The following is a 23,031-nucleotide window of genomic DNA, read 5'->3' on the forward strand; positions in this document are numbered from 1 at the left end:
CTCATCATCATAATTATCATAGGTAACAGGACAAAAACAGCTGAAACCCATGGTCACTTACCTTCCTTAATAATAAAACCTTTTGGGTGTTGTTAGAAATGTGTTGCAGATATGAAATATCAGAATGGATGCAAATTAATAAGTGAAATTAGGGTGAGAAAGAATAACATAAATGCAATTTGAATTATATATGTATGCACCTGTTCAAACATTGTCTGAATGCAGGAGCTTTCACATCTCTAACAAGCTCTTTATGTCTCAGCTTAGGCGCATTCACCGTGATTCCACCGAACCAATCCCGCCGGAACGAGATGAAAGCAAGTAATGATCCAGCTGAGTCTGATTTGATCTTCATAAACATTTGGAAAATTAGCTTCCAGTGATTGATGTGGAATGTTTCTGCAGTGGCTCAGAAGGAAGAGGAAGAACTTCAGAGGTACAGGGAGGCACACAAAACCTCCTCCTTTGGACCTTAATCCAGAACGACTGGGTAATCATCACAAAGTGATATTCTTCATCGCATTCTGTGCATCCTTGGGATTATCCTTACTTTGTAGTTGCTGATCTCTGTTAATTAATTCAGGTGGCGGGGATGTGACTGAAGCTGAAGCCAGGGAGAGGCAGTTTGCAGATCTGAGGTTCTCCAGGATCCAGAAGAAGTACATTTTTGTATTTTATATTGTTTATTTTAGTTGTACATTTGCGTGATGAAACAAGCACAGTCTGGGAATCTACACCACCATCAGATTATGATGAGGTCAAACACACAGCATGATAATATCCCATGAAAACCATGCAAATGTACAGTGCCTTTCCAAGGTATTCTTCCTTCCGCCTCAACTTAACATTGGATCACACTACAGCTCCAAACCTTTCTATGTGGCCTTTTGGATTTTATTGACAAACAACTGCAGTGTATAGTTGTAAGTGGAAGCAAAAAGTTATATGGCTTTCAACAATTTGAATAAAAGCAATCAGAAAAGTTTGTTATACATTTGTGTTAAGCACGCTTTTCTCTGAACCCCCAAAACAACATCCAGTTCGACCAACTGCAATTGCATGTGTGCAGCTGACTCTTTTTTTTTTTTTATGCAGCTGACTCTCAGTATAAATGCAGCCGTTCTGTTTCTGGCAGCAGAGGTTTGTTTGAGAACCTGAGAGAACAGTCAGCATCATGAAGACCAAGGGACGCAGCAGACAGCTCAGGGAGAACGTTGTGGAGCGTTTATAATTTGCTTATGTGGAGGACAGTGAGGGGGTAGGCAGGGAAGAATAAACAAAATCTTTACTAACAACAGAATAAACTCTAAAATTCAAGAGCCCAGATTCCAGCACAGGTAATAAAAACATGAGATCTCAGATAGAGAAAAATAAAAGGCAAGTCTAAGGAGCAAACAGCAGCTTGACAGAATTATCTTTTAAGGCTGTGGTGGTGATTCCTGAACAAGCAGGAAGTTGTTGGTTAAAAGGCTGCAACTGTAAAGGAAGGCAAATAGCGTTAATTAGAGAAGCAGCCAAGTGGTCCATCGTACTCCTGGAGGAGCTGCAGAACTCTACGGTGAGTATAAGGCACCACTAGGGACGAAGAGTAGACAATCTGCTGCCTGCCCTCCTCCTCCAAAGCAACCGGCAAAATTCATGCATGTGCAGATATGAGCTCATACACGTAGACATGCACACACAGGCATGTGACACGACACAAGAGAGGTGAAAAATCTTCCACTAGTGATCCCAAGGCGAGGACTGGTACCTGTCACTGTCGTTGTCGCTCCCCATGTCGCTCTCGTGTGTCGAGCCCATTACACTTGCAACTGGAAAGCTTTTCAATAACTAAATTGCTCCTGCAAACACTGCTGGACTATTGGTTAAGCCAGACTCATTCCAGTGGAATCGCAAGGTTTCAGTTGAACCAGATTGTTACTTTGTCAATGTTACTTTGATATTTAACAGACTTTATAAATACGTAATTGTTGCAACGCTCGAACCACAAACCAGCGCTGGAGCTCTTTGTGCAACACCATGGACGCACATTCAGTGCCTCTTCCCATCCTGCCAATGTAACTGCGGTTCAAAACAGTACTCTGCTGCCACGACCAGATTAATGGTAGTTTTGGATGAAGACAATGAACAAAACACACGATTCCAGGATTGTATATTCCTTTATTCAGCTTTCTCTGATGCTTGTTCTTCAAGCTAAATTGCCACTGACAGAAGCGAAGGGAAACGAACAAGAAATCTCAAGTTTTTACATAGTTACATGGAACCTTTGCAAGGACACGACTTCAATAATTTCATGCAAGAGAGGCTTTATAGACAGCTTGTTGATCATACCCAAACTCTATCAGCATTCCTCGCTGGATGTGTGTGTTTGTGAGCATTTTCATATGTGAATGTGAACGCTGATCCAGAACGCGGTTCCTGGCAGCGCCTCGTATGGGAGAATCTGTTCACAGGCGGGTCGCGGTGGAGCGCTCAACAAATCTGGCCTTTTGGGCGACACAAAAAAGCCGCTGTTGGAAGAAAGTCCAGAGTTGCTTCTTCACAATTTGACACTATTCACATGGGCGAGACAGAAACACGTGGAGGATGAAGTATTTGCTAACGGGAGCTGATGGCACTTTTCAGATTTTTATTTGTAAGGAACGTGTTTAGACCTTTCATTTTACTACTTTGTGTTAGTCATACACCTCTAATGAAGGATCTTTGAAATGTGTTGTTGCAACATGACAACCAGGGGTGTGACAACTTTTGCAGCCAACAACAGATCCAACAATTTTTTTTCACTTATTACCTATTTGGATTATTCTTTATTGTCCTATTTCATAATTCCCAAACATTTTGAACTCAAGGTTGTAAGGCAGCAAGACAGATATATACTAGTTGACGGAGCAGGGTTTGAAACGCTGCCTGTTGTTATCTGGCCTTTTAAACTTCACTTATTTTTTTTTCAAGCTTAAAAAGGAGGAGATGGACAAGAAGAGGAAAGAGGAGGAGGAGGCAGAGTTGCAGAAGATGAAGGCCAAGCAGAGGGAGAAGGTGAGACCAGATTAAGACTGCCCAATAGCTTCACAATCTGTAAAATCATGAAAAAAATGTCAGTATCAACGTTTGATGTACTGTGACTGGAAAATACTACTGATTTGCTATTATTAGTAACATTTCCATCCTTTCCCACTGTGCATACTAACGATTCAGCTTAGTGCCTCAGATGGATGGATTTATAGATGGATATTTATCACTGTGTAGTAGTGCTAACTTTAGCTTCTGTGAAGTTTCACCTGGTGTCCCAAACAATCAGTGGGGGATTCAGAGGAACCAGCATTGCAGTAGGACCCTCCTCTCTGTCCTGATCCTGCAGTGTACACCTATTATGCTTCCTTTTAGACATTAAGGATAGGTCAGTTTCACAAAACTGCTACTCCTGATGATGCACAAACCTTTTGAAGATCTTCCAGAACACAACCTTGCATCTTCAAGTACTTCCTTATCCACAAAACAGTCTTTTCAGTGGTTTCCTTCGACGCAGGCTCAGTTTAATGCAAAGTGACGATGATTATGGCGGCATCCTTTTCCTCGAAGAAGAAAAAAAAACAATGATACAACAATATGAAATGTCGCCACAAAAACTTTAAAAAAATGTTACATCTTTAAAACTTTTGTCCATTACTGGAAAAGCAGATTCAGCCTTTCCCTCTGTACCTAGAAACCCCCTGATTACTGGGGTCTTGGTTTATTTTGATTAGTGTATAACACTCAATTCAATGAAACCTGAATAAATGATGCTTCTTCTAAAAGGAGAAGCAGCAGGTCAGCTACAAAGATGTGACTAAGGAAGATAAAATGAAATAGTTTAAAGATTACTTCAAGACTTTCCACGTATTCTTCAACTGCTTGGCGTTCCCTCTGTGAGAATGATCAGGTTTAGCCTGTAGATGTCAGCAGAGACAAGCGTCCACCCACTCTGGGTCAGCGCAGTTACACCCTGCATCAGACTGAAGAAGCACCTAACTGATGGGTTTGTGGCTTTTCAGCCACTAAAGGCTCGTCTGACGTGTTTTTCTCCACGTCTGGCCCTGCTCTGGGTCGGATTGAGGCTAATGGGCTGCTGCTGCTCTGGGAAAGGATAATTAATGGTGGAGACCAAGCTGGATCCCTGGAGACCTTTTCCTGTTGCGCCATTGAAACGTTGTGGTAATCCAGCTAATAAACCCATGGTGAGAAACAGTCTCATCTTAGATTATGGACATGAAGGAACAAGACTCTGGCAGACACCTGCCTCCTGCTTGGGAATACATGATCTTTTTAAAGGAATTACTGTCATATGCTCACAGATGGGCTGATTGCTTACACCGCTGACCTCACAACACAAGGTTAAGATATAGAGACGAAATGTTGTTATCCAGTTCTTTAAAAGGTTGACATATTGAAAAAGAGACAAAAGTGCTTCTTTTTGGATCAAAAACATTGAAATTATAAAACTTTTTCTAGTAAAAACAGGATCTCACAAAATCTCTATACAATAAAGAGAGTAAAACAGTCAATTTTTAATGCACAGAGAACATTTACTACGCTTTTCTGATCCAAAACCAGGTAAGAAGCATCTCATACTGGCTCTGTATAGTTGATATAATGTGATCTTCAGGGGCATCCCATAAATGCCTGAATTTCAATACAGAGGTATTATTTTGTTTATTAAGAATGAGAAGATGAGTGATTTGTTTTGAAAGTTTAATCATAGATGAATTAAAACAATTTGGATTTAAGATTTAAAGGAATTGGCAAAATGATTTTGTAAAAATGCAAAGAATAATCTTTGTTAATGCATTTCAGCAAATTATCCAGCAGTGCTTTTAAGCTTAAGTTAAGTGGTTTAACCCAGGCTGCAGTAAATTTGTCTTGCAACACAATACAAGAAATAAGAACAGAAACTGAAAAAAGAAAAAATATGAAGAAACACAGTTGAGAATGAACCCTTCTGAACCTGAGCTTGTCCAGGATGCTGAAGGTGGACTGATTGAAACATTTAAGCTTACAAGAAACAAAAAAAAAACAAAGCTAATGTTAAATGCATATCTTATATGTAATATAAAAGTCGTTGTGAAAAATGAAACAAAGATCAGTTTTACTATTTTTATGAAGCAGAATATGCGCCATGTTCTGTTTAGCAGTTTTGGCCTGATAAATCAGTTCGGTTTAATGGATGTATAGTATTTTTACCTTTATTTTGCAGCCATAGGGCATGGTGTAACCTAAAGATGTTATAGTGCTGCGTGATGTGACTGCTGACTGCTGTTTCAGGCTGAACGTCTGGAGCAGAAGAGTCAGCAGGAGGAGCAGAGGAGGAGGATGCAGTTTCAGCCGGATCACACCAGGTCAGCCTGGGATCAGGTTCACTTTGGTTCTCACTGCTGTCACCCTTTGTTGTTGTGTTTTTTTAGATCATTTTGTCTCTTGCTTTGCTCTGGAGGTGAGTCATAAATGTAGCATCAGGTGACATAATCATCTGCAGCCACAGGTGTCTGCACAGGTCATATTTTTCATGGTTTGTTGCAAAGGAACCTTTTCACATTTTTGTTACCACCACAAACTTCAACGTATTTTAATTGTTTTTTTTTGTGATGGAACAACAGAAGGTTGTGCATAATTCTAAGTAGGGGAAAAGATATGTGATATAAAAAACATGTTTTTTTACAACTCAAAGTCTAAAAGATCTTGTGTGCAATTTTGCACAGCTGTGTTTAGTCAGGATCCGCCATGCAGAATTAGCTTTCATGGTACCACTTTGCAATAAGGCTCCTTTTATAAAGGCTTATAAATGGCATGTAGACATGTTATAATTTAATCTGTAAACACTTTATAAATCATTAATAACTTTTTATCATGCATTAATAAAATGCGAGAAAGAGACAAAGCTGACCGGTTCCTTGCCAAATAGTGAGCCAGATCTATTGGATAAAACACATCAAATTCTATATATTTCATCTAGAGTTGCTATAGTAAATATTTCAATCCTAAGTACACCCTTGTAAGCTCAATAAGCATTTGTAACTATAATTCTATACCATATAATACACCATCACATTGGGGTGATGTGTAGTGTTAGTTTTCCTCACATATCTTTTTGTGTCTCCCTCACGGTTTTTATCAGCCTCTGAAGGAGCCTCCTATGGTCTATGAACAACGACTTTTCTCTTGTTTTCCAAGGCCACATTTGTGCAGTGATCAGCTAGTACATGCCTGTGAACAAATCCTTCCAGCTGAGTTGTGGATCTCTGCAGCTCCTCCAGAGTGACCACAGGCTTCTCGGCTACTTCTCTAAACAATGCTCTCCTTGCCTGGCCTGTCATTTTAGGTGACGACCATGTCTTAGTAGAGACACAGTTGAGCCATCCTCTTTACACTTTCAGACAAAACATTGAGCAGAGGTCTGTGAAATGTTGACAGCTTGAGATTGTTTTAGAACCCAACTCTGCTTCAAACATGCTAGGTTCCTTGGTCTTCATGATGCCGTTTATTCACTATTGTTCTTTAATTATGTCTGATATTTAGTCACACAAAGTTGGATTGAGTGCAGTTGGCAACAATGTTCTATATCTAGGGGCATCAGTAGAGATGACCGATTACACAGGCATGCCACTCTTTTCAGATCTGATTTGTGAAAGAAAAAAAGTTTCCATCAACTACACAATCTTCAACTACTCGGTGTTGTTCTATTACTGACATTACAAGAAAATACATTGAAATTTGAAGCTGTAATTTGATGAAACATGAAAAGGTTCCAGGGTAAAACAGTAACAATAGATCAAAAAGTCAGGACTTCTTACTTAGGGGGTAAATGCGTACATGGATGGATGAAGACACATTAAGCCGATGACAAATCAGCTTTGCACGAGTAAGCCATGTCATGCAACATGTTTTCAAGTTCAACCTTTAGTTTTTAAATCGGATCAAATGAGAAAACACTTCTTGTCTATCAGCCTCTTAATGTCTGCATCAAAAATCAAGAACCAAGAGTCGTTGTTGTCATTATGTAGCCTTAAAGAAATTTTGGTGGGATGCACACATAACACACAAACCAAAAATCTCCATGGAAAACAAAGAATGAGCAGTCCTAGAGAAGACCCCCAGAAATGCAAAAACACGATCTGACAAATGCGTCATGTTAAGTTAAGCTGTACAGCAGAAGAGAAAGATCAAAACGGTAAACATACTGTGCAGTTATTGACAGATAATAAGTCATATTCTGATAAAACACGACGTAAGAGACTGCAATTGGCACAACTGTACTAGATGAACACCCCCTGAGACACTGAAAGTGTGCAAATAGTCATTAGTATTTGATAAAACTGAAATGTTAAAAAGGGAGAAAATGGCAGTAAATTTACAGAATAATGCACAAAAATGTACTAACAGGCACTACTTGTGAAGCTAAAAATTGTGAAAATAAGCATGTTTGACAGTGGAACAGTGTCCCTTATTTACTTGTGCAGGTTTTTGTATTAAACAGGCAAAAACAAGAACTTAGGGACCATAATACTTATTTTATTTGAACTGAAAAGAGAGATGCCTGTATCTACAACAACAGTATTGAATTTCTTCAGGAGAAGCAATAAAATAAATACTGCTGTGTCATATTTTCTTTTTTTTTTTCCTACAAGCTTTAAAAACTGACTCAGCATCTTCCAAAAGTAGAGATTCCATATTTCTTTTACAAATTTAAAGCTTTCATTACAAGTCAGCTTGCTTAGAAACCCACCCATGCTTATCATTAGCTGGCATCTATGGTCTTATTAGTTCAGGTTGATCTCTTGGATGTGGATAGGAAATGATTTGGACCTTGTTCTATACAGCTTCTGTCCAGTATTCTTTTATATTCTACAGAAGTTTCTGTAATCTAAGGAAAACGTGTTTAATGAAAAATACAAAACAACAGAACAAAGTGTGACCATGAAGAAGAAAAAACAGCTTTTAAAAGTGTGGCTGACCAGTAGAGGCTATAGATGCAGTGGGGACATGGATAGACAGATCCAGTCAAGTAATGGGGGACAGTGAGTTACCCAGACCTGTGGAAACAAAGAATGCTCTGTTAGGCTTTGTCATTCAAGGCTGGTTTTGTTGATCTGAATGAAGACGGGATGCACCGTGTTTATGTTTTGCAGGAAAATGGAGAGTTTCCTGCAGGGTGTTGAGAGATCGGCTGCTGCATCCAGCAGTGCTGCACGCGCATCATCCACGGTGAGCCGTCCACCTTACTTGAAGACAGACCAAAGTGTCCGCCTCAGGGTTCAGAACTAAGTTGCATTGCTGTGGCACTGACCATCAAATCTTTGTGGGATTTAACACCAATAGATCTGCCTTTGCAGGCTGTTTTCTGAGTAAATACCTCTGGGTGCCGTGTTTTTATCATCTGCGACAGCCAGGGAAAGTTCTCTCCCCTCTATGCCAGGGTGGGTGAACATTTGTCAGAGTTGGTGCATGCCATGGTGAGATCTTGTCCAGCAGAAAGAGATAAACCACTTCTTCCCAGTCTTACTGGCCATTGTTGTCTCTCTGTCTGCTCCTATTACTTTCGTTTGGGGATTTTTTTCCTCCTCTTTCTTTGCTCAGACTTCTTTTCCACTCGTGTTGGTTTTCCTGCAAGGAAATGAATGGAGTTCTAGCAGAGTTCAAGGGACTTCCCAGAGTTCACACTGAGTGGAGACAGACTTACAATGCGACGTAGATGCAGGAATTCTGCAGAATATGAATCAGTGGAAGGACCCGGACCAGTAAACATACCTGCAGAAAAAAAAAAACTGCTCTTCAACCAGCAGTCAGTGTCTTGTCAGTTAATGAGGTCAATGCACTTTTGAGGTTTTCCCTTTCCTGTGTTGTAGTCTGTTCTTTCCAGTTCTGCTGATGTGTCTAAAATACCTGGGCTGCAGTCTTTGTTTTGGTTCTTTCTTTTCACTCGCCACGTTTAAAGCTTATCTGTACCTACTAATAGCGCTGTGTCAGCACGTTTCCACACCAGGTCAACATGCTTTCAAAACGCAAGTCCTCAGGCCACTTGAAAAATCTATCTTCATTTTACTGTAAAGGAAATAGATAAGAAGAAAATGAGATAACTTCTCTGCCATATTGCCAGTGGAGCAGCACTGTGAGATGCAGGGTCTCCACACACTCAACTGCAGCTCTGTAGAATCTGATGGTGCTGGTAGGAGGAGATGCTTCAGTGTCCTCTGAAGATGCTGTCTCTGCTCGGCCCGTTTCGCAGTCCCAGTGGTGCTCAATCAGGTGAGGTGGTCAGAGACCTGTCCCCTGGACTCTAGTGGAGGCGGTGAGGAGGATGTTGGCCAAACTCATGAACAACGCCTCTCACCCCCTCTATGACACTGTCATTGCCACGGTGTAGAAAGGAACCCTTCAGAAGCTCCTTCATATCTAGTTTGTCCCCACCTACTGGCACAGTGTAAGGCAAGGCAAGGCAAATTTATTTATATAGCACAATTCAGTACAGAGACAATACAAAGTGCTTTACATGATTAAAAACATTTTGTAGAAACAAAAAAGAACATTTAAAAACAGTAAAACAGTTTAACTTGAGCATTCAAAGGCAATTTTAAACAAATGTGTTTTTAATCTCGATTTAAAGGAACTCAGGCTTTCCGCACTTTTACAGTTTTCTGAAAGTTTGTTCCAGGTAAGCGGAGCATAGGAACTAAATGCTGCTTTTCCGTGTTTAGTTCTGGTTCTAGGTATGCAGAGCAGGCTGGAGCCAGAAGACCTTAGTGGTCTGGAGGGTTGATACACTGATAACAAGTCTGTGATGTATTTAGGTGCTAAGCCATTCAGGGATTTATAGACTAACAGAAGTATTTTAAAGTCTATTCGCTGAGATAAAGGGAGCCAGTGTAAGGACTTTAGGACTGGGGTTATGTGCTCTACTTTCTTGGTCTTGGTGAGGACGCGGGCAGCAGCGTTCTGGATCAGCTGCAGCTGTCTGATCCACTTTTTAGGCAGACCTGTGAAAACACCATTACAGTAATCAATTCTACTAAATATAAACGCATGGATTAGTTTTTCCAGATCTTGCTGAGACAGCAGTCCTTTGATCCTGGAAATGTTCCTCAGGTGATAGAAAGCTGACCTTGTAATTGTCTTTAGATGCTTTTGAAGGTTCAGGTCTGAGTCCATCACTACACACAGGTTTCGGGCCTGATCAGAGGTTCCTAGCTGAAGTGACTGAAGCTGTGTGTTAACTTCTGGTCTCTCTTCTATTGGTCCAAAGATTATTACTTCAGTTTTGTTTTTATTCAATTGAAGAAAGTTTTAACACATCCAGGCATTGATTTCTTCTAGGCATTTACTCAGTGCTTGAACTGGTTCATAGTCACCTGGTGACATGGTGATGTAGAGCTGTGTGTCGTCTGCATAGTTATGGTAGCTGATGTTGTTGTTTTTTATTATCTGAGCTAGAGGGAGCATGTAGATATTGAAAAAGAGGGGACCCAGGATGGACCCTTGGGGAACCCCACATGTGATTTTTGTCATCTCTGACGCAAAGTTACCTACTGACACAAAAAAGTCCCTGTCCTTTAAGTAGGATTTAAACCAGTGGAGAGCTGTACCACAGAGGCCGACCCAGTTTTCCAGGCGCTCTAACAGAATGGAGTGATCGACAGTATCAAATGCTGCACTGAGGTCCAATAGTACCAGCACGGTGGTTCTTCCACAGTCTGTATTTATATGGATGTCATTAAACACCTTGATAAGGGCAGTCTCTGTACTGTGGTGAGCACGGAAGCCAGACTGGAAAACGTCAAAGCGGCTGGTTGTTGTTAAGAAGGTGTTTAATTGTTGAAATACAACTTTTTTAATAATCTTACTGATAAATGGGAGGTTTGAGATGGGCCTGTAGTTCTGGAGTAGTAGTTTGTCTAAATTGTTCTTTTTCAGCAGTGGTTTGATATTTGCTGTTTTTAGGGACTGGGGGAAAACACCTGACAGAAGGGACGTGTTTATTATCTGAGTCAGATCAGACACTATGACAGGTAAAACTTTTTTAAAGAAAACTGTGGGTAGAACATCATGGCAGCAGGAGGAGGAACTTAGCTGCTGAATGATCTCCTCTAAGCTTTTGTGGTTTATTTGGCTGAAATGGGACATTTTGTCAGAAGTAGTGCTAGCATTGGTTCTGGTGTTGATATGGTAGTACAAAGTGATCCTCTAATTTTTAGGATTTTCTCAGTAAAGAAGTTAGCAAATTCATTGCTGGCCCTGGTGGAGTGGAGTTCAGAAGCCACTGTGTAGGTATTACACTGTTGTTGATCCCAGTCCCGGATTCATCAAGAATTTTTATAGTCACCATCTGTTACCATGGTGAAATGTCCTTTGAGGCAGACACCGGCTTAGGATGTACACAGATAACATGACAGATTACAGAAACGTTCGCTTTTTTTGTTGTTTTTTTAAACATTAAAGCATGCATGTTTGTGTCAGAGTCCAAGAGGTCTGATATCAGTTCCTTTGCGAATGATATGAACCACTGTGATGTTACATGAATTGGTCTGTTCTTCAATGAATTTGAAGTAATGAAGACATTTTTGTGCAGTATCTTAAGGCTACCTCTACAGAAATGTGCAATTTGCTATTCCCTGGGAAATAAGGGTGTACAAATAGGCCTTAACAGTAGTATTAAAAAACCCTAACCCTAACCCTAAAAACAATTAATTACCTCACCTGATATAAAACTCCTTTAAATTGTAAATAAAATAGCTAATGATTTGGCTACAAGGCAGATTTTTTTTTATAATAGTTCAATAGAACAAAACAGAATAATTTGCAATCAAAAAATTAATAATAGCGGCTTTAAATATCAATATTTTTTGGAAAATCTTGTTATTAAAAATAACAAGATTTTGACAAAAATATAATGATCTGAGGCTGATATTTTATAAAGTGTTTTTATTACAACAATGTGAGCAAGGATGTCAGAACTTTTATATAGTGAAAATGTTGGATTACCGTATTTTCGGACTATAAAACGCACCGGATTATAAAGCGCATTACATGTTCTTCCCAAGCGTGTAATATAACGCCCCTCCGGTAGGGTGACCAGATGCCCCAGGGACAGACCGTTTTAGGATGACATGGATGACGGAAATGTCTAGTCAGTCTATAATGATGGAGTAAAAATTTGTTTTTAGCTCAACAAGAGGTATTTACCTGGTCCTGCCACTGTCCCGGAGTAGAAGAGCTTTGCCGAACACACCTTCCCCGCACCGTTGGTGTTGCAGTTCAGACAAAACAAACCAACCCCCAGGGAGACATTCTGTGCTTAACAAAATCAGAGACGTCCCCAGTTTTCATTAGAGAAATCAAATCTAGTCACCTTAAGGAAGAAAATACGCTGGCCATGTAACATAAGCGGCGCGGCTTACGGTCATGTTTTTAAAAGCTCAAATTTACACCAGACACTGGAAAGTACGCTTTCCAGCTGCGTGATTCTGTGGAGAGAAGAACTTTCATCATGGGTGAGTAATTAAAGAAAGACAAAATATCTGTAATATACGGGTAAGGTATTAAATTATCAGTAATATATCCTATGTTTTGATCTCCTAAAAGTCAGTGTCTTGACCATATCTGAAATTAAAAATCACATATTTCAGTTTGTTAGCTTGTTACAACTACATCATGCATGGCACTTTACTTTTGACGACTCTTATTCTGGGATACTTTGACACAGGATGTTGCTTCCCTGTTTATTCCCTGCCAAACAGGAGAATAGTCGCGCCTGAAATAGGAACTTTAATCTAATTTAGCTGTCGCTTAGTGTTATGCTTCTGGTGTACATTTATTAACTGATTAAAATGAAAAGCTAACCTAAGCGTAGGACACACGTATGCTGCTTTGCTGCGCTTTGCGATGCATCCGGTGTGTTTCCTCCTTAATAGCGCTCTCTCCTGAGAGGAGGAGCTATCAGTCTCTGTAGGGAGGACAGAGTAGTTGGACGACACTGCCCTGTTTCCAACATCCTGGGGCGACGTGGCACAGAGGTTAGGCAGTTCGTCTTGCAATTGGTGGGTTGCCGGTTCAATCCCCCGCACTGACTGTCTCTGTCGTTGTGTCCTTGGGCAAGACACTTCACCCGCATTGCCTGCTGGCGGTGGTCAGAGGGCCCGGTGGCGCCGGTGCATGGCAGCCTCGCCTCTGTCAGTCTGCCCCAGGGCAGCTGTGGCTACTAACATAGCTCACCACCGTCAGGGTGTGAATGGGTGAATGACTGTAGTGTAAAGCGCTTTGGAGGTCGTCAAGACTAGTTAAAGCGCTATACAAGTACAAGCCATTTACCATTTACCATAAGGCTAAAACAAACGTAACTTTCATATTTAATTAACTTGGTTTATTGTTGCTAGTGTGTACTCCGGGCACAGGCTGCGTTACATGAATGCACTTCTAGTGTAGACATTACAGTCAGGCAGTCTTGTAGACAGTACACGGGTCCTATCAGGTAGTGACACAGTGTACCGTGATACTCTGAATGTCCATTGAGCGGAGTGGCTTCATTGCTTACCAAAGTCGTACTTACAGATTTTAAAAGATTTTTGAGCGCATTGTACCACATAAAATCAGTTAGTAAGCACAACTTTAATCCAGAAAATCAAATTGTCACAAGAGCCCAAGTCTCACTTGAGGAACATTATGTGGAAATATTAAAGCATCAGGACATAGACCAAGAAGTTGAAGCTTGGGCTTTAAAGTGTTCCACTTTAAGGATTTTAAATGCGCCTTATAGTCCGGAAACTACGGTAAATCCTCAGCCATGGTGTGTGAGAGGTACCGGTTATTCTCAGCTCGGAAGCCTGGCATTTATTGGAACGTGCAGACAGTTTCTTTCACCAAGTCTCACACAGGGCTAACGATGTGAACACTCCTCCACATGGCCCCTCTGTTATGGTGCACTCGTGCAGGAAGCTGCCTGAGGACATGCAGGGAGCGATCTGTGCTGACTGACACCTCTGTTGACACCGCTGCTGCTGCTCCTGCAGTGGGTGGAGAGAATTCTGCCTTTCTTGCCTGTTTTCAATGCTGACTTAATGGTGAAAAGTTACAGTTATGCAGTGAAAAGCGAACAGGTTAGCTAGTTGATACAATATGCAGTGGACAGAATAAAGGCTCAACTCTTCCCTGTGTTTCTACTACATTTCAACACTGTCTCCACCTCTTCTCTCCATGTCTTCCCATTTCATCTTTTGCTTTTATTTCCTATTTTCATTTCTTAAATCCCCCCTCCCCTTCATTTCCCTAGCCCGTCCCGCACTTTTCCTTCTCATCTTTCCTCTCCCCTCTCCCAGGCCACAGCTCTGTCAGATGGACGTCACAGATTGGGAGATGAAAGCTTGTGGCTACATACGGTGTATTTGATGTGGTTGCGACCCGGACCCTGGATCTGTTGTTCTTTCAGTTCTGGCTCCAGTATACAGACAGATCTCCCCTTTATATCCTCTAGTTGTGGGTGTGTGTGTGTATGCAACTGTTGTGCGTGTTTGAGGGGGAGGTTTAATGTTGCGCTTTGATGGGAGGAGAATGCTCCCACCGGTAGACTGCACTTCCTTCACCCTCACTGACCCATCTGCTCCCCTGGGAAGAACGACTAGGGGAAAAAAAGGGTTGTTTTAGTGTATCAAAACTAGTTAATTTGTAAGGTTTCTACTGTATATAAGTATATATTAAACTAGATTTATTGAGTGATTTTGACATTTATCCTGTGGAACTTGTATTTGTGGGACACAGACTTCATGAATTTGGTGTGGCCGTAGAATACCTGTCCGCTGCTTTGCATTGTGGGCCTTGTAGTTTTGTCACAGTTTAAAAATAGCAGTCAGGGCATTGGAAACGACGCCTTTCTCAAAAAATAAATAAATAAATAAAAACCTGTTAGTAAGCAAACATAAGTAAAGGTAGCTGTGGGTCTAGTGTGGAAAGTATGGTCTTCTTTAAGTTTTTGTAAGGCCTTAAATTTAGATTTTTAAAGTTAGAACTCTCCCCTCAGGAACATTGTCTAGGCCAGGGTGTTGGAACAGAGGTTCTGGCCGACTATCGTTCCACAGATTCAGGAGCAGCGTGGTTTCAGTCTAGGTCATGGAGCCATGGGGTTCTGTGGGATTCTTTTTATCTGATGTTGAGTTATTCACACTTATACTTAACATTTTTGTGGAATTTATTAAATCCTTTATCAGTGTAAGCAAACTCGCTTCCCCTGCCTGCTGGACATGTTGCATGTTTACTGTGAACATTTTTCTTAAGCCTAACTAAGAAATTCAGAATTCCTAAACCCAAACAGCCAAGCCAATGTAAATGAGCAGAGAACAAAAGTCAAGTGACCCAGACCCGTGCTGACCTCATCCATGGCACTCATGTCCAAACTAAAATCCAAAACACTTGACTTGTGCTTTACTGCTTTACAAACTCTGTTTCTGTCTTACAATCCTTTATACTCTTTGGAAATAAGCCTTTCGCTTTTTTCAGAGCAAAGAAGTGGACAATCAGGAGACAAAGATCCCGATAAAAAGTATGAAAGAGCTGCAGCTGGAACACAAAAGGTATAGTGGAACAAAGCAGATTTCTTTTATTCTTAGTACTCTTGTTCCTTTCTTTCAAGAAAGATCTTTTCTGTAAAATTTCAGGTGTAAAAAATAACAGAGTCAAAGTGTGCAGGCAAAAGGAGTGCCACCAATCACTATTAACGGCGTTTTAAAACTCTAGATGACAACCTTCAAGCAGCATGTCTGAAAAGCAGCCCGATGCTTATTGTATGTCAGTTCCTCTTTAAAGAGCAGAACATGTACTGACATGGGCTGCATCTACAATTATTTGAGTAATCTAATATGCTATCGATTAGTCTGAGGATTATTTGAATATTCAGAAAAATTTGGCACATTCATCCATCCATGCATCCATCAAAACAAATCTTTAATTAGATTAATCGTTTGTTATGTTAAACCCCTTTGGAGTCAAGCCAGTACTTGCTGATTGAGCCAATGAATGTTAAGTGGCTGCAGACAGTTAGTCAACCTCGATATTTCTGCCGGTGACGAGGTTCACACACTCCAAGCTCTCTGCCTTTTGGAGCCTGCAGGGATGTTAGAGTAGCAAACCTTTGGAATGTGACTGAAACATCTTGGTTACTGTTCGCTGTGTTCTGACAGGGTGAACCAAGCCTTCCTTGACAAACTGGAATCTAAGAAAGCAGGGACGGAGCTGGAAACAAACAAGTGTTTCAGTCAAGAGGAAGAGCCTCCTCGTTTGGGCCCCGGTGACAGCAGACGACAGACCACAACTGGACGAGACTCCCTGACTCACCTGGAGCCAGACCCCGAGCAGAGCCGCTCCAACTGGACAGAGGAAACCGGTGAGCCCAAATTACGTGTGTGGGTAACCCACAATCTACTCTTTCTCACGGCCTTTTTTTTAAGTTCGGCTATACGCTGGTTAACCAAACCTAAATCAGGTATGTGACAGGGGTTGCCCAACTCATTCTTCCTGTGTTTGTCTGTTTAGTCTGTAATAAATCAAAGGCTTATCACAGGAAAGTATGTGTGGCACGTAGTGGAACTGTCCCCCCTGGCTTTTAAATCTGGCAGATACCTGTACTTTGTGGGACACTGGAAACATCAGACTGCTTGGATGTGAGAGAGCTTGTTCTCAGCCCCTCCTTTAAAAATAAAAGAAGGATCTAAGCAAGGCATGACTTTCATTTAATCATACTTACTTGCTGTGACACGTAGAGAAGTGTCATCAAACCTCAACATCCACACACACACACACAACTTTTAGGGGGCCGACATTCATGGAGGGAAAACCTTTCGGAAACAAATTTAGAGTGACAGAGTTGGCCGGCAGCCATCCAAACATGTTGAAATGTGCCTCCTATAGCTGTCTGAAAATGACACCACTCAGAAAATGTCTTAATATGCGCGGCTCCCACCACAAACACAAAACTGGGAGCAGACAGCCGTTATTTTTATCTGCTGAGCACTTTTACTACCTGCAGCAAAAAAACATCTCCATGTCACCGTAATCGTTTCGGTGGGCCAATTCTCTCTTTTGTATGCAACAAAATAATCTAAATAAAATAACTAATCTATGATGAGAGAAAGTACAAATAGTCATTTGCTAAATACAGTAAGACTCTCCATTAAACATTCTTTATCTATAAATGATCCCATATCAATGTCTAATCTCATTTCTAATTATAACTTGAAGAAAGTCATCTAATAACAGGTAAACAATAACTTTGTTTTAACAATTCCACAAAATATATTAGGAAAACATTTTTAGCTGAGGAAACATTTCTTCTAAAAGCTAGGTCAACTCTAGCCTCGTGAGACCATCCTGATCTCGCGAGGTTTCAAGGTTTCACTCGCAGATCAGTCTGGATACTCTCCGTTAAAGAAAATTTGGAGCCGTTCACCAAACGAACGTCCAATCAGCGTTGGCTTTGAGGCAGGTTGCGGTGTGACGCAACGGGAAGCGCGTCAGTTCAGTCTAAACAACATGGCGGCTTCAGCCGATGAAACTAGCGTTAGCGCGGCTATCGAGCAAGTTTTATCGGAATTACAGAGTATTTCTCTGCTGAGCTAACGAGCCTTTACTTGCAGCAGCAAGAGTAGCTTGGCTTGTGGTTGTGTTTTCGTCGTCGCTCGTAACAGAGCCACGACGAATCTGATTGGTTTATTTGGCCCGTCTATCACCAACATAGGCCAATCAGCTGACCAGTATTTTCGCCCCTTCCCAAAATTACTTCAACGGAAGGTTTCCAGATGGATATGCGGAGCAAATCTATCTGGCGGAGTCAGGTAAGGTCAACTCCCCCTTGGCTAAAATAACTCTGAGATGCTTCTTGTAACCATCTGCAAGTGTGCCTCACATTTCTAACAAGCAGAGAAGTGGCTACATGGTGGTCCCGTTGTTGCTTTGAATCAAGTTTGCATGTCCTCTCTGAGCATGATTGTGTTCTTTCTGGTTGCTATGCATTAATATCAACAGTGACAAGAGCCTGCTGGAGGTCCTAACTTGACGGTTTGATGGTTTTGGAGATTTTTTTTTTTCTTTTTTGAACTTTATTTGGATGCTAGGATTCTGGATGGTTAGAACCCACCCGACTGAATAATTTAACTACTAAGTATTAAAACATCCAGGGCACTCATGGAGCATTAAAAAGTCCTTTCCACATGGTGAGAAAGATCATGATATCATGGGAAAGTGATGGTGGTTGTAGCTCTGTGCTCTTGTGTTTCTTTTATACTGAAGGGACTGAGTTTTTGTCAAGGTGGGATAGATAAACCTTTCCTAACACCAGGCAGTGTTGGGAAGGATTTCATATTTCAGCATCACAGCAGGCCTAAGCTTTCACCCAGATCAACAACCTAGAATGGTCTAACTGAAGCAAAAGAAGGGTTTGGAAATGATCTAGCCATTGACTCTCTCCAGGCTTAAACCCAACAAAAAAGCTATAAAATCAAAGTCACAACAGTCTCACTTGAGGAACATTATGTGGAAATATTAAAGCATCAAGACATAGACCAAGAAGTTGAAGGTTGGGCTCAAACTTAGTATGCCCTTATGCCCCCGATTTGATCGGGGGCATAAGGTGTCATTTGTCCTGCTCTATTTGGCTGAAACAAAGATAAAATCCAATAAATTGAAATGGCTTACAATATAAAATTTCTTAAAATAACATACAATAAAATTAAATTAACAATAAATTTGAGTCGTTTTAATGAGCGCTACACCATTTTAACAAAATATGACATTTCAACATTTGTGTTTACCATTATGATGGCAGTACTGGTTATGAATAGTACAAGATACCAACAAACAAACTGACCTGATTAATATCATGGGACAAAACATGAGCAGCTTTTGAACAGCCAGTCAAATCTGCAAAACATCATAACCACAGTACACAGTATATCTTATAATACAATATTTTACACAGAACTGATTTCAGCTCATTTTCTTCATCAAGTGGACATTGTGTTTCTTCCTGATCAGACTAAAACTACATTTTTTGAACCTCAGAAAACCCTTTTACATGTCAAATATAGAGGAAATGTTTTTGTTGAGTCTCAATCGAAAAGTAGTGTTAGATTTCCTTGACAGACACACTAATCTCAAATTTAAGGCTTCTTATCCTGCCTCATCATTGCCAGTAAATTCCTGGAATGATAGCCATCGAAACTGTTGCCGAAGCAGGACAGCTTCACTAGTCCACGGTCAAAGCCAAAATACCTAAGCATATTTCAAACCTTCAACCTCAGCGCTGCCATTGTGGGTACAGTTCTGTTTGTCACAATCCCACAACATCCTCAATCCATGATGGAATGTGTCCGCTAGATTGGACCTATGTTTTACCAACATGAAGATTGTGTTTTTTTCCGTTCTGCAGTAACCTGCCTCAGTCAATCTCTTGTCTTGCTGAGTAATGAGGAGATTTTCTCATCCTCGTACAGAGTGAAGTAGAAGCTCACCCTTTAGGGGAAGTACCGTAATGTTCGGTTGACACAGATTTAAGTTGACTTTGTGCATGTTTTGGTGAATCTTTTAGAATTTCCCAGAAAGCAAAATAAATCTCAAAAACACATAATCGTACTGTTTTCAGGATGATTATCTACTTTAACCAGTCGAAGTTAAGCATTCTGTTTGATATCATTTCCACTCTGGTAAAGTAAAAAGATCCTCTGTGCTGTTATTTTGGCTTTATGCACCGCTGTGTTCTAAATAACAACCCAACATTACTGACCAGATCAATCACTTTTTTTGGTAGAAATTCTATTTCATCATGGAAAATATTTTACAGACCCATTGGTCGTGACATGCGTGCTGCTGAGTCTGTGTAATGGAATCATTATTTGAACAGGGTGTTTTCCGCAGTGTGGGGTTTAATCAGTGAGGTTCATTTTGTTCTGTGAACAAATGGATGTGAAGCATTTGGCCCATACTTGGCAATTTTCGTGTTTTGTTGCCTCACAGCCTGCAATAAAATGTAATTGTTCGAGAGTTTTCACCATTTCATTGACAGAACACGCCCACTACTTTGAAGATGGATTTTTGTTTTAATAATAAAGTAAATGACAAAAAGGAAAATATAACAGAAAACTGCAGTGTGCACATACACCCCCTCCAAGTCAGTACTTTGTAGAGCCACCTTTTGCAGTTAATCCAGCTGCTTGTGTCTTTAAATCAGTCTCTCTGAGCTCGTCTTATCTGGCCTCTGAGATTTTTGCCCATTCCTCAAGGCTAAACTGCTCCAGCTCTTTCATGTTGGATGGTTTTACCTTGTGAACAGTGATCTTCAAATCTAACCACAGACCCTCAATTGGATTAAGGTCTGGACTTTGACTAGGCCATTCCTTGCACAACTAAATGTTCCCTTTTAAACCACTCAAGTGTTGCTAGTATGCTTCCAGCGTTGTCCTGCTGAAAGGTGAACCTCCGTCCCAGTCTCAAAACACAGGCATACTGACACCAGTTCTGCTCCACAATAATTCTGTATTTAGCACCATTCAACTTTCCATTGACTTGGACCAGTTTCCTAGTCCCTGCTACTGAAAAGCATCCTTACAGCATGATGCTGCCACCACCATGTTTCACTGTGGGGTTAGCGTTCCTCCATACATTTGGGGAGTCGCCCACATACCTTTTGGCAAACTCAAACCCTGCCTTCTTATTTTTAACACCTCTTCCGAAAAGGTTAGCTCTGTGGAGCATACAGCTTATTATGGTCCTATGGGCAGATCCCCAGGTCTTTGCTGTGGAGCTCTGCAACTCCTTCAGGGTTACCTTTGATATCTGTGCTGCCTGTCCCATTAATGGGCTGTGAGCTCTGGTGGACGGCCCCCTCTTGGCAGGTTTGTTGTGGTACCATGTGCGGTACCATGTGCTTTCCATGGGAAGAGGATTGATTTGATGGTGCTTCAAGGAACATCATGATAGAGGATATTTTTACAACCCTACCCTGACTTGTACTTCTCAACAACCTTGCCCCTGACTTGTTTGGAGAACTCCTTGGTCTTCATGCCTCTTGCTCAGTGGCGCTACAACTTCTGGGGCCTTTCAGAAACGCTGTTCATACTGACAGATCATGGGATACTTAGATTGCTCACAGATGGACTTCATTACACTAATAATGTGACTTTTGAAGGTAATTGGTTGCACAAGAACTTTTAGGGCCTTATAGGGAAGGGACACTTGCCAATTTTCCAATTAATTTTGTTTTAGTTTTTTTTTTTTTTATATGTATTTTTCTCAATTCACTTCACTAACTTAGACCATTTTTGCAGATCCATCACATACAATTAAAAGAATAAAAATATAAATTACATTCTGGAATGTAACATGTCATGGGAGGATCCTTAGCTAAAGAACTGATTTGAAAATGATTGTTCATAAAATATGAAAGTAATTTTAAAGAGTGGCTGTCCTTACCCTAACACTTTTACCTGTATTATCTTGTCCTCCTCATATAAATATGTATTAAAATAGAAATACAGAAATGTCATAAATAAAATCATCATTATTATTAAACATCACTATATTATTTTAAAAGCAGTCATTACGTTCTTTCATTAAAAAAGTGATCAGATCAGTTTATAAATTTGTGTTCATACCATTATGACACGCTATACAAATCTGTGGTAAAAAAGCATTTTTACCAAAGAGAAAATATTTCCACCTTTGAATCAGATTAAAATAACCCCAGTTACACATGAGTCAAATGAGAACAAAAAAAGGGATAAAATTTACTTTCTGTCTGTTTTCCAGATCCTGAGCGTGACCATGACTGGAACTTGATGAAACTAATGAACAACTTTCCCGACTGCAACAGAGAATTCCTCGAGGACATTCTTAACCAGTGCAACGGCGATTATCAGCAGGCCTACACACTCCTCATCTGCACACTTAATTGAAATTTTTCTACTTTGTTTTCTAATTTCATCTGCAGGTGTGTGATGTTTGTATTTAAATTGCTCTGCTGAATGCTAAACAAAACTAGTTTAAATGGTACCTACAAGGCAGAGTGTGATTCCTGGGATCTGTTTTCCATTATCCCGTAAATCTTCAAATGTTTGGTGCCTTGTATCATTTCTGGAAGCACTGGTGAGTCATATTGGGACTTTGACCCAACCAAGAGTTGATGTTGCTTTTGTAGGAATATGGTAAAGGCCAATGCTCAATGACTCACAATCTTTAAATCACATTTTGGGTTCATAATTAAGTCAATATGTTAAAAAGCTTATTATATTTAATTTTTTTGTTTTGCTTTATGGTCAGATTGGTGAGTCATGAATCTTAACATAAGACGAGGATTCAAGTTCAACGGAGCGGGGTCCTGCAATTTGAGAGTTTTCTTGGTATACACTAGGTATAGTGCTTCCTATGAAGCTGTCCTTGTAAGTTATAGCACCACTGCTTTGGACAGCAGAAATTATCAAATGACAGGGTCAACAAAGACCAATGGGTGGTGCTCTCCACATAAGGGGCTGAAAATCCCCTTCTAATTTAGCATGAAGTCATGTTTACAGCTGATGTCATTCAATAAATGTCGTCCCTCCAGGGATCAACATGAACCCCAAACTTTACAGAATGCACTCTTGACATGCAAGACGCTGAAAAAATAGGAAAATTCATAATAATAATTTCTGTATAAACAATTGTAATTTCTTTTATATTGACTTCCTCACATCTGACTGTTTTAAAACAACCAACATGAATTATTTGCTGATTTGTCCTTCTAAAAGTGTTAAGTTCAAATAAACCTAAATACGTGTTGCAAAATTGAAGTCATTGTTTATTTCACCGTGGAATGACTTTTTTTTTAAATGTAGATCGCAATATCATTGCTTATTTATGTTGTGAAATACATCTGATGCAACAGAAACAGTACGTGCATGATCCCTTTAAAAATAAAAGACATTTAGTTAAAAAAAACATCAAATGAAAAAACATTTTCTGTACTGCTTCTAGTTATAATTTTATGTAATAGAT

At 40.3% G+C, this 23,031-nt stretch overlaps 1 protein-coding gene across 1 annotated transcript; it reads left to right on the forward strand.

Moving 5' to 3' along the window:
* Nucleotides 1-232: 232 nt before the first annotated feature.
* LOC118563675 (capping protein inhibiting regulator of actin dynamics-like) lies at nt 233-22,826 on the forward strand. Its single transcript, XM_036138839.1, has 9 exons — nt 233-321; nt 406-490; nt 584-659; nt 2,952-3,036; nt 5,299-5,372; nt 8,160-8,235; nt 15,511-15,584; nt 16,191-16,393; nt 21,808-22,826. The coding sequence occupies exons 4-9, from the start codon at nt 2,968-2,970 to the stop codon at nt 21,951-21,953; spliced, it is 642 nt and encodes a 213-aa protein (XP_035994732.1). The 5' UTR covers nt 233-321; nt 406-490; nt 584-659; nt 2,952-2,967; the 3' UTR covers nt 21,954-22,826.
* The last annotated feature ends 205 nt before the right edge of the window (nt 22,827-23,031 follow it).

This window comes from Fundulus heteroclitus, chromosome 7 (genome assembly GCF_011125445.2).
Source record: "Fundulus heteroclitus isolate FHET01 chromosome 7, MU-UCD_Fhet_4.1, whole genome shotgun sequence".
Classification (NCBI taxonomy): Eukaryota; Metazoa; Chordata; class Actinopteri; order Cyprinodontiformes; family Fundulidae; genus Fundulus; species Fundulus heteroclitus.